Source organism: Telopea speciosissima, chromosome 7 (genome assembly GCF_018873765.1).
Source record: "Telopea speciosissima isolate NSW1024214 ecotype Mountain lineage chromosome 7, Tspe_v1, whole genome shotgun sequence".
In the NCBI taxonomy this organism is placed as follows: domain Eukaryota; kingdom Viridiplantae; phylum Streptophyta; class Magnoliopsida; order Proteales; family Proteaceae; genus Telopea; species Telopea speciosissima.
The window spans coordinates 24,730,347-24,748,437 of record NC_057922.1 but is presented as its reverse complement, the minus strand read 5'-3'; the positions used below and the strand labels follow the sequence as shown (position 1 = coordinate 24,748,437).

Below are 18,091 nucleotides of genomic sequence, written 5' to 3'. Positions count from 1 at the left end.
AGAGACAGGAAGGATCGTAAATTTTTTCTTGTTCAGCGTTTATAACTCCCTAACGGTGAAGAGAGGAAACTCTCCTCTTCCCCTTGTTTCAGAACAAAGCAAGAAAAGCTAATTTTCTTCTAACGAAGCCCATAGTTGGAGGCGATTAAAGGTTATCCTTGGATTCCTTGCTTGGGTTTAGGTTTTTTCTCATGCTCCTTCTGAAATTATGGCCTTTTGCGTCGTAATTCTTCTGCTTCTACTGTTGTTAACGATGTATTCTTGGGTTTGATTGTTTTTTTTTGTTTTGTTTAGAACTCGTGCCCTCAAAAAAAATTATTATTTTTCTTCTTCTTCTGGGTTTTGGAAGTTGGAAATAGGGATAAAGTTTGAGGAATTTAGATAAAGTTATTTTCTTTTTGGTGGCGTATTTCTGGAGGAAGTACAATCTAAGAGATTCATTCAATCATTAGAACTTAGAAGCATTGGTTGTTTTCCTATTTTAGGGTTCGTGGGCTCTGACCCTACAGCGGTAGCAGCGTTAAATAGCATGAGCACTCGTGGTCCGAGGCGGCCTTTGAAAGGGTATGTGAGGGATTCTCGCAGGAGAAAGATGGTACTGGACGTGGACCTCAATGATACACCTCCGGGTGAGGGGAGAGCTCTGGAGGAGATCTTTACTGGAATTGGGTCTCAGGGAGCACAGAGTAGTGTCCAAGGAGGGACATTGCCATCCGCTGCAACAATTGATGTGGAGGCCATTGATGATGAAGTTGTGATCTCATCTCCAAGGAGTTTTGCTGAAGTATGGTTTCTTTAGTAATTGTGCCCCTGTTTCTTCATTTACATGGACTTGCTTTTTAGTGACTTGGTTTTCTGATATTGGCTTTGCAACCTTTTAGGCTAGGAACAAGTCCAGGAGGAACCATGGGGTACCTGTGCTCCTTGATGAAGAGTCTGATGTTAATCAAGGTAACTCAGGTTTGCCTTTTACCTTTTCCCTCGTGCATTCGATTGTTCACTTAGAACTTTGGTGTTTTATCATCTAGAATTGTTTTTCCTCTTCTCATGCTTGCTTGAGTGCTGAAAACAGCTACACCAACGTCATAGCCTTGTCCCAACTAAATGGGGTTGGCTACATGGATCCTTGCTCTCTAATCAGCTCTATTCAAAGTCAAACTTGGTATAAGGTTTAAGCTATGCATGTCTTTCCACCACCTCTCACTAGGGTTATTGTAAACAGAACACAATGAATGGGATGCTTGAATGATCAATGAGATCAGTCAAGCTCTCTATTTATAATAATGAAAGAGATTACAAAGGGAAAAAATGTTCATGGCACTGTTCACGTAAACAGTATCACAACCCTAATTACAATTCTACCCTTGCTCAAAAGTACATCAATAAAGCATAAATAAAATACCAAAAAGACCAGAATACCCCCACGGTATTCTGGTATACATTATTCAACACTCACCCTCAAGTTGGAGCATAAATGTCAAACATGCCCAACTTGACTAAAGTAGGATGAAACAACTTTCCAGACAATCCCTTGGTGAAAATATCAGTTAGTTGATCAGCAGACTTCACAAAGGGAATACAAATCAGTCATTCTTCCAACTTTTCCTTGATAATATGCCTATCTACTTCAATATGCTTGGTACGATCATGCTGTACTGGATTATGTGCAATGCTGATTGCAGCCTTGGTGTCACAATACAACATCATAGGGAGACGGGCAGGAACTCCAAGGTTTTGCAATAAACCCTTTAGCCATAGTAATTCACAAATACCTTGTGCCATAGCACGAAATTCTGCCTCAGCACTAGAACGAGGTACCACATTTTGCTTCATGCTATGCCAAGTGAAAAGATTGCCATCTACAAAAGTACAATACCCAAAGATGGTTACCGGAGGGTCTCCACCAAATTGAGCAAAAAGATCTTACTGCAGAAGAAACTAGACCTCCACCAGAATGTGCCAAAAGATCTTACCGCAGTGATGCAGTTGAACACTGAAATCCTCTCTAAGGAGGGAACTCTCCAAGGGGGTCTACGGTCTATAGTACGGTCTATAGTCTTAGACCCCTTTTTCTGAGAAAGAACAACGAAATATATCATACCCAACTGACCAGCTTGGCAGGCATGTAGATCCTTCATAGACGCCAAGGAGCTTCATGTGACAGATCCACCGAAGATCCAGGCTGCGTTCAAGCAACCTTAGATGATGGTTAACACAGATGGGGAAAGTGCTCAAGAGAGAGCCGGGGTTGGGGGAGGTGAGTGAGAGATAGTCGGGGATGGGGGGGCGAGTGAGAGATAGTTGGGGGTGGGAAGTTGTGAGCAAGAGAGAATCGGGGATAGGGAGAGAAAACCTGATCTGAAATCTTTCCGCCAAGGAGCTTCACGGGACAGGTCCACCAAGCATCTAGGCTGCACTTAGGCAACCTCCATTGATGATTGACCAATATCAGGGATGAGGAAAAGTGTGCAAGAGAGATTCACCAAACATAGGGTTCCGGTGTGTGAGGATGGGGAGGGGGTTGAGTTAGAGAAAATTGGGGATGGGGGAGGTGAGGGAGAGAGAATCGTGCTCTCGATCCAGGATGCATCTAGGGTTATTTTTTCAAGGAATTCTCCTCACCTATGTGAAAAATTTTACTACTATTTTAGAATGCTGAAGAAAATCTCAGCATATTCTCTTATTCCTCTTTGCTGACAGTTTTTTAAAAGTTATTGGTGATTTGCTTTGATGTTTCTTTAAAGACTTACATTTCCTGCATATTAATGTGATTGATATAGTTCAAACATCTCTCATCAAATATCTGTTGCCTCTGGATAGGCATGGGCATCAGAATCAATTTTTCAGAAATTGCAGTTGTCGCCCGATTTGAGTTGGAATCAATGGAGGCTGATTCCGATTTCCACTGGTTCTTTACAAGTGAATCTGAATCGGTTAAAAAATGCAAGAAAATCTCATTTTTTGGGCCATTGTCTTTTTTTTCTTTGATTACCAAAAGCACAGACAAGTGAAGGAAACTTACTGTTTTGAGCTAAAAACTCAAAAAATTCTGAGATCCAATGAAATCTACACTTCTCTCTGATCCCATTATCCTCTGATGTGACTGATTCCGGCCAATTTCTGGCTGATCCTAATTGGATTCTGATTGGACAGAGGCCGATCCTGTTTACAAGTTCAAGTTTTTTAATACTTGGTCAGAATTCAACATTGACATGTTGTATCAGATTTTAACCAAACCTGAAAAAAAAAGAAAGATCTGGAGACTCACGGGCAAGGGTTTAGGAATTGGGATCATATTGCCGTATCAGTGGAGTTGTATCAGGATTGGTTGGGATTGATCCAGCTGACACTCACATTAAGACCAATCTCGCCTCTCATAAATCAGGCAAATATTTAGTCTATCAGCTGGTTTGCACTTGTAACGGCAGAGACTAATCTGATCCTTGGATCTGATACCATCCTTCCCCATAAGGGCATACATTATATTGAAACTAAAATCTCATCATCTATTGATGTTCTTAATTCTGTTCGTGTTTGTTGAAAATGTCAATTGTGTGTATCTGGTTGTATATTGGAGGGGGTGGGATGGGGCAGTTTGAAAGCTATCATATAAATTATGCATGGAACTATATCTCGGTATCGCAGCTGACCAAGACGAAACTTTAAGGGAGTATAAAAAATACACTGTTTTGACTGGTTTCGACCAAAACATGGTTGAACCAGGTCGAACCAACCATTTATAATCACAAGTCTCAATCGACACTTGCTCATTTTGAGCAAGTTTTGACCGAGAGCTGCTGGTTTCGACATAAGGAGGGAGGTTTTAGGCCAAGAAGTTGAATTTCTTCACGCAACTTCAAATTGAGTGGTGTGTGTTGTATAATTTATGTTTTATTTGGTTAAAATGATTTTTTTTAGTTTTCTAGTAGTTTAACTATATGTGAACTTAGTAGTTATAATCTGGGTAGTGTACACTGTACAAGATCTTTCAGTGTAGTAGTGTACACTAGTAAACTTGGGTCAAAACCACAAATATCATTTTGAGTGTTTTTTTAAAAAAAAATAAAAAAATAGTTCATGTATTGTGTTTAGAATGTCAAAAACAGGCTGTATAGAAAAAACCAGAGCAAAAAAATGCATTTCTGGGCCTGAAACCACCAACTCAAGTTGGCTGGGAAAAAAATACCTGGTTTTGACCAAATTTCGTTTTCTGGCTGGTCGAAACCTAGGTCGGCACCTAGATTTAGAACCTTGAAATTATGTATGTGCAGTAACGATAGTGGCAATGGAAGTGGATGGGGGGGTTGATAAAGGAATTGGTGGTAGTCTTGTCCATGTGTTGTGTTTTTAAGTCTTTGTCCACATGTCAGACACAAACATGCATCTATCTTGAAGCGTCAGGGTAACATTACTTCAAATTAAAATTGACTCCCTTTTTTTGTTTTGCTAACTTCACCCACTACACTCTATGGTGTTCGCATTCCTTCTGAAAACTGACCACTATATGTGAGAGAGTTGATCTGCTCTAGTTCAACTTCTTAGTTTGAGTATTCTATCATTTTTCCTTTCTGCTATCTTCCAAGTTCCCACTCCATTTTTTCTCCAGCTGAGCATACAGATGCTAGACTTCCTGGACTGAGAACTTCGAGACTATCAGACTTCCTGAACTGAGAATTTCGAACTGAAACTCACATTTGGTCCCTGTTCTTCCGCCAGGTGTAGTTGTAGGTCCTGAAACTCCTCTCTTCATATACTGTTTAGTCATATTTCGAGTGGGTCTCTTGCGAGGGAGCTTTCAACGTTAAGCCAGTCCACCATTTCCGCTGGTCTGTTTTTTCAAAGGTTGAAGACAACCTATCGTGGTTGTTTCTTTAACCCCACCGAAAGCACCCTCCCATTGTTGCTTATTCCATTTTCTCCTTATTTTATTTTTTATTCCACAATTACCTCCTCACTTATAACTCTACTTTCACCTACGTACAGTGCCTATTTTGTTCCTTCTCTTATTAGCCTTGAATTTCATTAAATTACAGATCTGCCATCGGCTTATTATTTGAGTTGTGTAGTATCTGGGTGGGCCCATAGCAAACCTATATAGGGTTTTTGAACCCGGAATTACTATAGGCTTTATTAACCGGAATTTTTGTTTTGCATCTTCATGCCAACAGATAGTAGTATACATACCATTGTGTTTTTCTTTTGCATGCTCTCTCCCTCACTCTCTGTATCATTTGTGCCCCACTGTCATGTAAAAAGAATAGAGGAAGTGTCCATAAGTGTCGACATGACTCTTGGTTTTGAACTTGTGTGGACACAGTTAGAAAATGACTAAAGATTTGCCCTTACATAGACTGCATGCAATTGGTGAACTTTTTATATCCATACATGTTCAATTATGTGTAAAATTTCCATTGGTTTTGACCAGAATCCATTTGTGCTCTTTTATTGCTGGCAGAGAGTTTCTGATACATCTAAAGAGTGTTTGTGCTGTTCAGGCTGTAGGCTGTCGGCTGCTTTTAACTTATTCAACAATTTTCTTTTATATTATAATCCATTTTGAATCTGTTTTTTTGCCAGTCCAAAATTTTGTTTGTGGCCTTACATATGTAATCTTTCAATTGGTATTGGTGTTATAGGAGACCCTATTAATAGGTTAAATGGTCAGAATAAGCGCAGAAGAGTTCCGCCAAATCAGACTGTTATCAACTGTGACATGTACATAAACTTGGAAGGCAATAACAGTGCGAAGGTAATAATAATTATTTGGATATTCTATGCATTATATTTGTTTCTAGTTGCAGTTTCATGTACTTCATTGATTTTTTTTCTATCGTTTTTATTGGTCATCTATTTTAGTAGTGTTGAAATTATTTAAACCTCTGTAAGCTGTAATATTTATCCAACTTTACTACTACTTGAACTACCATTTATCATTTTAGTTATGCATATATGGTTCTTTGTGTTAATCTTATGACCTTTAGTTTGTTATCTTTTCTTTGGATTATCCCTATATCTTCATAAGTTACATAATGTCAGTATTTGGTTTGCTCCTGTAGTTTGGCATGAGCTGAATTCTCTTCCATTGGTTGGGTTTTGAACCTTTTTGGTTTAGAGTTTTTATTGTTTCAAATTGACTGAGGTCCTAAAGCAGTTTTAGAACTTGATAATGTGTTTTCATGGACTGGAGAAGATGTCAATGTTGGATCCCACATCAGCTGTGAGTGGGATCATCCTTGTCTTCATATACGTACGATTATAGTTCAAAATTTTGGTCAAAATATTGAAATATTCGACAGTTAAATCAGTTTTTACCAGAAGCAACCAGCAACTTGATAGGTTTACAAGGTTTTAGTCAAAATTTTGGCAAAATGACCAAACGGTTGGGATTTTGCTCAAAATGGTTGAAATTATGTACTGCTTTCCAATTTTATGGTTCGTCATTTCTATTTGCATATTTCAATAATTTTTATTGAATGTTGTATGTTGTAGGACTAAATTATGTGTAGATTTGGCTATATAAGGGAAAGGATATAGTAGCCTACGACATATATTAGTAAATTAGGATCTGAAGCCAAACTACCACTTTGAGGGGTTTTTTCTCCAGTATAAATGATTCAAACATATGTAAACATATGCTTAAATAGGCACTGCAAGAAATTTCAGGAAAAATTCCATCGTTTGGCCACCATTTTGAGTTGACCTATGAAATGGACTAAATTTCGACCCATTTCGCAGATTTCAACGGTATATTTCAGTTTTGACCAGGATTGAAATCCTGGTTGAAACCAAATTTGTAACCTTGGCTATGAGTACCTCAAGTTAACCAACCGGTCTTTTGAAATGTAATCTAATATGGTAAGAGCAGCTTCTGATTTGCTTCCATTTCATTCCATTCCATTCCATTCCATTCCGTCCTTCCACGTATATGGCAATTCCTCCGTGCCCTCCGCACCTACATGTGAGGGTGAGTGTTGGATTCCACATCGGCTATGAGTTGGATCATCCTTGTCTTCATTTACCTGTGAGCACCTCCACTTAACAGACTGTTCTTTTGAGATGGAATCTAACATTTAAAGACAATGAAAGTTCATTTTAGCTATGTTTAGGGATTGTGCTTTCTCGTGAAAAGAGTTCAATGGGGTCAATAAGGTCTTTGAGGGTGGATTTAGGTCCTTACCATGGCAATTATGTGGTATATATGTGATCAGTTTCTGTTTTTTTTTCAACAGCTGCACTTGTTATCATGTATAGATATACATACTTCCAAGATTAATAGCCCTTTTCCCTTTTTCCTATAAAAAATAAATAAATAAAGCAGAAACCAAGGAAAGGAATCTGTTGTTATCTGGCCACCGCTCTGGTGCTGTTGTTCCAATTGACCTACCATTCTTTAGCGCATGGAATACCTTACCAGTGATCTTGCATTTGCGGTATGTGGATGGTATTTTTTGTTTACAGTTTTTTTTTTTGGTGAATAAGTATATATTACCAAACCCCAGGAAGGGGCAGGAGGAAAAGGGAAAAAGAAGGGGGGGGGGGAGAGAAGAAAGTCAAGTCCTCCTTAAACTAGAAGGGGACTGCAACAAATTACTATCCAGACCCCAGGTAACAACAATGTGCCTGTTCCTTGGGGTATCCATGAAGGAACGGTGAGGGATAATGCTGATCTTAGAGGAAACTTCGAAGGAGATGTCTTTCCAAATCAAGTCGAAAGATCTGGATTTGGAAGTCCATCTCCTCAGATTCCTCTTCATCCAAATATGATGGACAGCCGAGCCGAAAACAAGTTTGCCAATGCTATCACAGATGGTGCTGCCTTTAAAAGCGTTGGTCAAGCAGATGCATTCCCGGTCAAATGGAAGGTGTCTCCTGCTTCGGTACCAGATGGAAGAAAGGGATTTTTTCCATATAGTAGAAGAGAATGGGAAAGCGAAGAAGAGATGGGCAGTCTCCTCAAAACCGTTCCAGCAAAAGGTGCAAGAGGGATGGATGGGGATGTGATGGTGCAGTAGAAAGGCTTGGGTAGGAAGGCAAAGGTGGAGTGACCTCCATGCTGTAAGGCTATGGCGAGGGATGGAGCCTTTGAACCAGACTAGGTTGTGCCAGGGGACGGGGGCGGAAGGGCTACGGACATGGTTCCAAGCTGATCTAGTGGTAAAGCGACCAGAGGGGGAGGGAAGCCAAATTGCCTTGTCCCTATTGGCATGAGAGGGAAGGTTAATGGGGGGGGGGGGAGGGTAGGCCAAATTTGGGATAGGATAGGGGGAAGGGGAGAGGGAGGGGACCAGGAACCAGACGAAATGATGATGGCCAGAGGGGCAGATTTGGGGATGCCAGAATTGTAGACAGCTCTAGGGCCAAAGACATTGTAAAGGATGCCTAAGGGATGCCAGGGGTCAAGCCAGAGAGAGGTAGAGGAGCCATTAACAATGGCGGAGGAGATGGCTGTAAGGGCAAGAGGCCGGAGAAGGAGGATCTTGCGCCAAACCCAAGACGCGTCCGGGGCGGAGGGGAGCAGCCCAAATGGAGTCATTCTTAAGAAGATGGGAGTAGACCCAGTTGACCCAGATGGAATCATGCTTGGAAGCGATTTTCCAGATGAGCTTGAGGATTTCGGCAATGTTGGAGTCCTGAATGCGGCGGATGCCAAGGCCACCTTCAGCTTTGGGAAGACAGACGGATTTCCAGCTGATTGGATGCAGGAATTTGGAGGTTTCTTTCCCTTTCCAGAGGAAAGCGCAGAAAAGGCTCTCAATATCTTTGATGATGGCTTTAGGGATGGCGAAGATGCCACACCAGTAAATGTAGGAAGATTGGAGGACTGATCTGATACATTCAAGCCTACCCGCATAGGATAAGAGTCTGCCTTTCCAGAGCTGGAGGCGCTTGCGGATAATATCAAGCATGGGGGTGCTTTGTTTACAGTTTCATTATTGGAAGTGGTAACTTTGGGTTGGAGAATAAATATGAAGAATTGTGTTGTCTTGGATTGGGTGATATTGATGAAAGCGTAAGGGAGACTGTTTTGAAGTTGGGTTTGTTGTGGGGTCTGTTCCTTTCTTGTACTAGGGTCGACCTATTGGGCAGGGAATAGGGAGATTTTGCTGTTGGATCCAGTGCTTGAAATAATGGAAGGAAGACTATCCTGTTGGAAATGAAGATTAAAGAATTACCTTGAGGAGCGCTCTCAGTTATTTCATGTCCATTCTTCCAGTACCAACATATTGAGATTTAAAAAAAAAAAAAACAAATAACAGGATGGAGTGAATGTGCTGGGAGAAAAGAAGGGAAACGTTTCGCTTTGTAAAGAGGAAAAAGGTGCAAAAACTTAGGAAATTGGGCAGTTTGGGTATTAGAGACATGAGAAGGGTGATAAGGGTTTGCTTGTGTAATGCCTTAGAAGTTCAGTGAAGAAAGTATAGCTCCATTCAGAGGGTAGACAGGATCCCACCGAATTTAAGGTTTCATATGTGAAGGTGCACGGAGATTTCTATCTGTTGTAGCTTTTTAGGTTGGGTGATAGAGAGAGTGGAATGGAAGAGAAGTGGTGAAGAGGGGGGGGGGGGGGTGGGGGCACTGTTATGTGAGCAGTTTCTGAGGTTGTGTGGTGTGGCCCTTTGGATGGGTTCTTTAATCAATAACCTGAAGTGGGAAATGGGGAAGTGATTTGGAAAACATATTTTCCGTGAAAGCTCTTTGAAGTAAAAGTTGAAGATTGTTGACAGCTATTGCAGGTCATGTATGGGCAGAATATATGACATTATTTCGGCCAACTCGATTGGGCTTATATTGTTCTCCATGGAAAGGCGTATGTGCTCCTCTCTCAATCTCATATTACAATGCACATAGACCAAGTCCTCAAGCCGCTTAACACCCAATTGGTTCCGCCTCTTGGAGTGTATGAGGTTGAACGTACTCCAGTTGTGCTTGCACCCAGTGGCAAAACATGTTTGGGAAAGTACTTTAACTGTTAATCTTGGTTACGTTGGGTGAGTCTCTGCCATATTGCAACCACCATTCAGCTGCATAAGAGCATTAAAGAAAATTGTTAGGTAATAGTAAATGATGATGCATATTTAAATATGAATGAAAAGACTAAGGTGATTGGACCAAGCAGCAGTGGCGCCATCTTGAGCCGCAACAACCACTGACCGGCTGAAACTTCCAGTGTAATCCCTGGATCCTTTAATCTGCATCCATTTCAGTTATTGGTACCAATGTTAGCATCAATACCAAAATTATAATTGCATAAGTTCTTAACCACCAAACAATGCCCTACTCTCACTTCTTGATTGATAAATGAATGGCAAGTTGCATCTGGCTCAAACCTCTTGACCACTATGTGAACTGCTTCAATCAGATCTTGTCTCATTGCAAGTCTATGCTTGTATTGGTACTTAGGATCCAGATGTTATGCTGAATACAATGCAAAGTACAATAATAAGAAACTAAATGACAAATTGAGGTCAATGAAGTAACAACTAACCAGCCTTATGTAGTGGATGCATGAACTGCCTCTCCTAGCGATCCTTGATAATAGAAATGAACCTTGTGTTACTTGTTTGTACATTGTCTTTACCTGCATCTACATCATGTCTTTAGCTTCCCACAAGTATGGTAAGGTGTGCTTCTTTAGTGAGTCTACCGTTCCCAACACGGTGATGACCAGGCGTAAGATCTTTACAACCTTTTTGAGGTCATCCCAGGACTTGTCATTAGCAATGGTGGCCTGTGCTGCCCAAACTCCTCGAGAATCATGGTTCAAGAACTTGGTTGAAACCATTGGTTTTGTCCAAGATATCTCTATTTCCCAAGAAACCGAGACGAAACCTGGTACAAGTCAGGTTTCGACCATATTTCACACATTTCAGTAGTTTCGACCGAAAATACCAAGTTTTGACTAATTTTGACTAGTTTCGATAGTTTCGATGAGTTTGGCAGCACATGACATGTCGAATGTTGCCCAGAAAAATACAACCAGGTCGAAACCTCAGAAATCTTGGTTTCCTAGCTGGTTGAAACCAACCTTGCCACTGAGATTTAGAACCTTGACGAGAACTAGACCCCTCTCAGTCAAACCACTAAAGCAAACATGGACCTAAGTTTGGACTTCTTCAACTCAAAGCTCTGAAGAATGATCCAATTTGTTGCAAAATTGTGTCAGCCCTACCCTCAACAAGTCACCACCACACTTGCTCCTCAACAAGTGCAAGGAAAATCTATGTTTGTAGATGAAGGTGATAACTTGTCTTGTCCTCTCAATCACCTCTTTCACAATCTTCAGATTCCCATGTCCTTCAACATGAGATCGATGCGATGGGCTGCACATGGAGTCTAGAAGAGTCTGTACCTGGGATTGTTCTTCAATTTTTGCCCTGGCTTCTTAAAATTACTCCCATTGTCAGTGTCAACCTGTACCACATTCTCCACCCCCAATTCCTTCATTACCTCCTTCAACTGCTTGTGTACTTTGCATCCTTCTTTTCCTTGTATGCATCAACTGACTTGAGGAACACGGTCCTCCCATCACAATTTACCATGAAGCTGATGATGATCTAGTGAGTCCAGTCCAACCATCACAATTACAATCACTCCATAATGCTCCCACATCTTCGTCAGCCCCTTAATATAACCCATCAACTTTGCCTTGTGGTGGGGCAAGTAAACATTATACATCTCATGCTGTGGGCCCCTTCACTCCTGGGCTAGCCTTAACTATCTCATCTAACACGTTCTGATAGTATGGCCATGTAGTGGCATTGGTTGGAATGCTGTAGTTGAAAGCCCACTTGGAGAAAGCAATCCCCACTTTCTCCTTCACACCAGTCCACATCTGTTTCAGTTTCTTTTGTTTTTGGTCCTGCCTTGGAAGAGGGAAGGATCCGACTGAAGGACCTAAACATCTGGTTCACTGGCTGAGAGTGGGGGCTGGGGCCCAAGCTCTCACACTCTGGCTCCTCCTAAATGGAATCTTGTGCTCTTTGTGTCTCAACCTCCACCGGTGCAAATGTGGCTCTAGCTCATCTCTAGCCTGTATAGTATGGCCATGTAGTGGCATTGGCTGGAATGTTGTAGTTGAAAGCCCACTTGGAGAAAGCAATCCCCACTTTCTCCTTCGCACTAGTCCACATCTGTTTCAGTTTCTTTTGTTTTTTGTCCTATCTTGGAAGAGGGAAGGATCCGACTGAAGGGCCTAAACATCTGGGTCACGGGCTGAGAGTGGGGGCTGGGGCCCGGGCTCTCACACTCTGGCTCCTCCTGAATGGAATCTTGTGCTTTTTCGTGTCTCAACTTCCTCCGGTGTAAATGTGGCTCTGGCTCATCTCTAGCCTGTCTAGATGAACCAGCGGCCCTGCCCATCTGTATCATTCTCTCCTGGTCCATCTTAAAAGTCTCTCTGCTCTCTAACCTTGCCCTCCTCAATTGTGCAGCCTTTGCTTGTGTTCGTACATCATCCCAATCTGGTTCCTCACTGTCATAATCCTACTCCCCTAACTCAGGCATCCTCTCTAGAGTCTAGACATGCATCATCAAACTCATCCCTGACTGCCCTTTCTCCCTCTTAGCTTCTACCCCGCCCCTCAGATGCGTTGCCATAGCCTTCTTTATCTCACTTGGCACACTAGGGCAACCCGTGACATTCCTGTCCCAACCAGCTAGATGCTGCTTCAGTCTAGTGCCCCACATTCCCCAATTCTCTTCTTACAATTATTGCACTCAGATTTCTTCTTGTCAACTGGAAGGGGTCTCCCATGCAGCCATGGGTCCCCCCCCCCCCCCCGGGGCCTTGGTCAGCCATTATGCAGCGCTAGTTGGTACACTGTTGCAATAAGAATACAAATATTATTAACATGTGCACCTCAAATATGGCTCCTAAACAACAACAAAGTGTATAGTCACCATCAATTAATTAAAGAACATCTCATTACTAATCAAAAACAGCTGAAAACATATTCCCTATGTTTTCATTAATTTTCTTCATTTTTCAAACTAAAATAGAATATTCCCCTTATTTATTTATTTTTTGCATTTTAGCAATTGTTTTTCAAACAATTACATCTACCACCCATGGAGTTTCAAAAAGTACTTCCGTACCCCTGTGTACTAACTTTGTTAGTTTTGGTAAGAAATGACAATTTTGCCCTTTTAATTTTTTATAAGAAGTAAACTCACTCCTCCCCACCCCTGTTACCATTGCATATCCTGAGGTTCCTGGTGCGATAAGGGTTGGGACTTTCCGATGCCGTTGACCTTCCATTGCTGCACTGGCGGACATCCTTGCATCTCCGGTTTGAAAACTAAATCAGAGTCCCGCAAGATGATATTTGGAGCCCTTTCATTTATACAAGTTTGAAAACTTCTCAGCTTCAGTGTAATTTCATGTTTTGGGTAACCGGAATTCAGGGGGAAAAAAAAACCCTAATACATTGTCTACCAAAAAAAATTTTGAAAAAGGAATCTGTCCATCTCCCACCTAATCGGCTTGGCTTTGTTAGGATTTGGAGAGGATCTCTGCTTGAACATACTCATAAATCCTACCAGCAAGATCCTGTTCCAACCCATTTCATTACCTTGCTCTGTTCTGGTCACTGCTTTTCATTTATCCTATTGCACCTCCAAAGAGTTGAGAGAAATCCCTGAGATTTCAGCCACAGTTAGGCCCCTCCTAGACCACCACTTGACTGAAGTTTCAGCTCCATCGAAGCCCTTAGTTCCAATTTCTCAGAATTTCCTTGTTTCCGTCATATCTCTGACTTCTCAGTTTATATTCATTGATTATCTTCAGTTCGGGATTTTCAGTACTCCAGAACTAACCCTAATCAGCCCTCTTCAGCTACAAGCACCTTGAGCCTAAAAACCCTAATTGGGGTTGGGGTTTACATAATGCACCCCTCAATAGGTCATACACCTCTCTCTGTCTTGCAGCTGTGGGCCTTGTGGCCCGTTCATGGTTTCACCTTTGATTGTTTTGCGTCTGGCTGTGAGGGATATCTCTGCAGATTGCCGTCGAAGAAGATCACCGGCCCTTTCACGGTTTAACCTTTGGTGGTTTTGCCTCTGGCTGAGAAGGATATCTCTGCAGGTTGCCGTCGAAGAAGATCACAGCTACTGCAGATGTTGGTGGTCGAAGGAAATGAAGAAGAAGAAGAAGTGGTGGGTCCCACCTTTTTATATTAAAAAAAAAAAAAAGCACATTAAAGGATGGTTGGTGATGAGTTTGAAGCAAAAACAATTGAGGATAAAATTGTCAACTCACCTTTTTTTTCTAAAAGATTTAAAAGCACCTTCATTAAGGGTATTATGGGCATTTAGTTAATATTTGGGTGATGACATCATCACTTAACTGTTCTCAGCTAACGGTAGGGGTACGTTTGTAAGAATCTTTCAAACAAGGGAAGTTTATGAAATAGATGAAACTCTAGGGATGGTAGACGTAATTGTTTGAAACCCCATGGTAGATGTAATTTTCCCCCCAAAAAAATCAGCATTGGTCGCATGCACAGCCACTGCTGCCGTTCCTACTGCCACCGTCACTTCTAAAAGAAGAAGAGTTACCTGGTGCAGGAAGTCGTCTCTGTCTCTGCTGTAAGTCGTGTTCCCAACATGAACCAGCACATTGGTCCTTGATGGGATTCCACTTATCGGTGGGCGCATTTATATCCCTATATTGCCTGTTGTGTACAGTGACGTATTTATAACCCTTAATCCCAACCCCCCTCCCCAACAGGGAAAAAAAACACTAGGAGGGCACCTTCGCTCGCCATGGTGCCATGATGACTATGCTTGAAAGATGAGAACCTTAGCAAATGGCCTTGCGGACAGTAACTGCTTACTGAACTTAAAATAAATTTTTGGGAAAAAAAAACTGTCTAGGAATGTGGCCTACCAGCACTCCCATGAGTCTATCTCTCTCCTCGCCAATATAAAAAACACCTCTGTCCAAGGTTTAAAGTATTGATATCGTATTGGTCGGGGCGATTTTAAGAGACCTATCGTATTGTATCGGAGATACATATCGATCGGTGCAGAAACGCATGAAAATGATCAAAATACACATGGAAATACATTTTTGGACACAAAAAACAATATAAACAAGCAATATTTGTCATATATCATGCATATACACTAAGAATTGTGAATAATGTATAACCAGACAAGTGCGGCACTACTAAATTTTTATAAAAGATGAGATTTCAAAAGATGAGATTTCTTACATGCGGAGTCACTCTATTGCCATGAAGAATGTCGGGGTGGATCAAACTCATGTTTGTAAGGGTCTTCAAGAATAAGAGCAACTACGATGATGTTGTGTACTGACCGAACATAAGCACAATACTGACCCTTAAGGAAGCCATTTTCAGTTTTGAGTGAAAAATGGTGGATTTGAGTTCAAATCTTTGCAAATATATACAAAGCATGCATCTAATAGGTAGTTGAACCTATTCTTCTTGAATCATAGCAAAAAAAAAAAAGAACTAAAAATGCAAGATTTGAAGCAAACCTACCTTTTCCCTTTCAAGTGTTAAGTATGTCTTGAATTCCAAGGATTCGAGTGCGATGTGGATCCGACCCGACCCGACATATTTTGTGGCGCGACCCGAAGGGAGAAAAAGTTGAGATTTTGTTTGCTTGCTACGGGTGGGCCTAATTTTTGGGGGTTCTGGTTTGTGTTTGGTGTAAAATATGAAAAAGGCATGTGTATCAATACGTATCGATATGTATCGGTACGTATCAATATGTATCGACCTATACATACCGATACGTACTGATAAATATCGACACGTACCGATACATTTAAAAACAATAAAAAATTGATAACAGTACGTATCGGCTGTATCGATACGTATCAACTGTATGATATTGTATCGTATTGGATCGACATGTATCGGTTGATACATATCAATATAGTCGATACATTGTTTTTTTTAAAATAGATACGTATCGGTATTGTATTGTATCGACACCAACCGATACCAAGACGTATCGGCCGATACGGTACGATACACACTAATACTTTAAACTCTGCCTCTGCCCCTTATTTTGTGGAGGAGTGGGTAGGCCATACTCCCGGGCAGAAAACTACTTCTCTAAACTTTTAACTGCAGATACTAGATATGATCCTCCTATCAATTGACAAACTTCAACCCGACAAGACACCTTGTGTGGGCTCGATATATATATATTTTATATTATTTAACCTGCTGCAAATTGTGTGAAGCATTTATGATTTCAACTTTATTTCTTCTTTTTGCCTCATAACCAATTACAATAATAAGTACTTCTGCATCCTCTTATTTTTTTTCTCGTTTATCCCCTAAAATGAGTGTCCAGAAGAGTATTTTATTCATTGTATGGCAATGGATGCATATATAAGATGGCTTTGTGATTGCCTCAGGTTTATTATATTATCACTCTTGAATTTCCTTGTGTCGCATATGATAAACATGTTTTTGGATCCTTTAATCGGTCGTTTCAGTTCACTTCTCGAGTGTGTGCAGCTCAATAAAGATCACGTTGTCAAAAATTATCCGTACCTTCTGTTGGCAGAATATATTGGAGTACTGGTTGTCTATGAACTTTCTGTTGACCTTGAAATCACAATGCTAAGATACAGAACTTGCAAGTAAAATTTGGCATACATGTGAAGATTCTTGCTGTTAAAATGTTTCTTGAGAGGATTAATGAATTCAATGAAATGCAGCCTTGGGACCCATTGATGTAAGACAGAAATTAGTGGTTTTGAAGGGGTTATGGAACAGGTTCAGGATTTAGGAAGGCATGTCAAAATATGGGTTGATTGCATTATTTGTCTTTCTTGAAATAATTACTGCGCCAAGCCTAAACTTGCTTCCATGTGGTTTGGATTGTTGTGGGTGATTGATATCAAAACGAAAAGAGGGGGGGGGGGGTGGCTATATGGTTGAGAGAAAATTTGCTATGGTTTTCGTGCCCAGTGCTTTTTCTAACATCTTTGGTGGTGATTCTGCAATGTGATTCTTAGTTTGTACAAGTAATGGATGGTGCTTGTGGATGTGCCTACTGAAAATCCATCTTTGGCATAGTATATTTTTTGGACTGACTACTAAATTGTTCCCATGGCTGCAGAATGAGAAAAAACCTTCACAACCGCCCGTACCACCACCACCCAAGGAGCCCACCTTCAGCTGCCCTGTTTGCATGGGTCCACTGGTTGAGGAGATGTCGACCAAGTGTGGCCACATCTTCTGCAAGAAGTGCATCAAGGCTGCGATAACAGCTCAGAATAAATGTCCTACCTGTAGGCGAAGGCTGACAATGAAAGACGTTATTAGGATCTACCTGCCTGCTACCAATTGAGCCAAGCTTATACATGCCCATCAGATTTATACAAGGTGGGAAAGGAGGAGTTCTTTCTTACATTTTCTTTTCCCTTTGGTAGGTTTTCATACATACGAAAAGATCTGGCTGTTTCTTTTCTTGCTTGTTCCTTTTTGTATCAGTTGATTGCAGATGTATTCTGCTGATCATCTATCATTTATTAGTTTAGATGGAAATTGATCATTCTTTCTCAAAATAATGTCTTCTCTTCTCTCTGTGCTCATGTTTCGATTCTGTTACAGGTGGGTTTGCATATAGGGGGGCTTAGACAAGGGAAATCATTGCACAGCTTGGGGAAGGAACAAGGGATGGACATGAAGCTCTCAATCTCTTTTGGTTTTTAATCTAGATTTAGAATTTGACTTTATTTGGTTGAGAAGTTCGAAATCCCAATGGTTGTGATTGGTCTAGGACATGGCCTAACCTTCCCTTCAGATTTATAGTGTTGAACTTTCTTTCTTTTTATTCTGTTACTTCTGTGTTACCTATTTGGTGGTTTCTGTGGTTGGGTTTAATTTGTTCTGCAGAGGCCATGTTTTGCTGTTGGGACAAAACATCCAAGGTTGCTGCTTGTCATAAATGTTGCGACAAAGGGAAGCTGAGTAAGCGGCCAAGGAAGTGTTGTCTGATGGATGACAAATGCAAAAGGTTGTTTTACAGTTTTACGGATAGAGCTATTAGGGTAGAAGATGGGTCATGGAGCAGGGTTCAAAACTGAGACTCCTATAATCTG

General features: G+C 41.1%; 1 protein-coding gene across 2 annotated transcripts; it reads left to right on the top strand.

Moving 5' to 3' along the window:
• Positions 1 to 17,817, top strand: LOC122669434 (E3 ubiquitin-protein ligase RNF4-like). 2 transcript variants are annotated; one of them, XM_043866192.1, is made up of 6 exons: positions 1 to 151; positions 486 to 784; positions 882 to 951; positions 5,637 to 5,749; positions 17,107 to 17,372; positions 17,601 to 17,817. In XM_043866192.1, exons 2-5 carry the CDS (start codon positions 530 to 532, stop codon positions 17,335 to 17,337), a joined length of 669 nt encoding a protein of 222 aa, XP_043722127.1. In that variant the 5' UTR covers positions 1 to 151; positions 486 to 529; the 3' UTR covers positions 17,338 to 17,372; positions 17,601 to 17,817. The 2 variants fall into 2 exon arrangements, with proteins under 2 accessions (XP_043722127.1, XP_043722126.1); XM_043866191.1 differs by having other exon boundaries at positions 882 to 960.
• Positions 17,818 to 18,091: the final 274 nt, after the last annotated feature.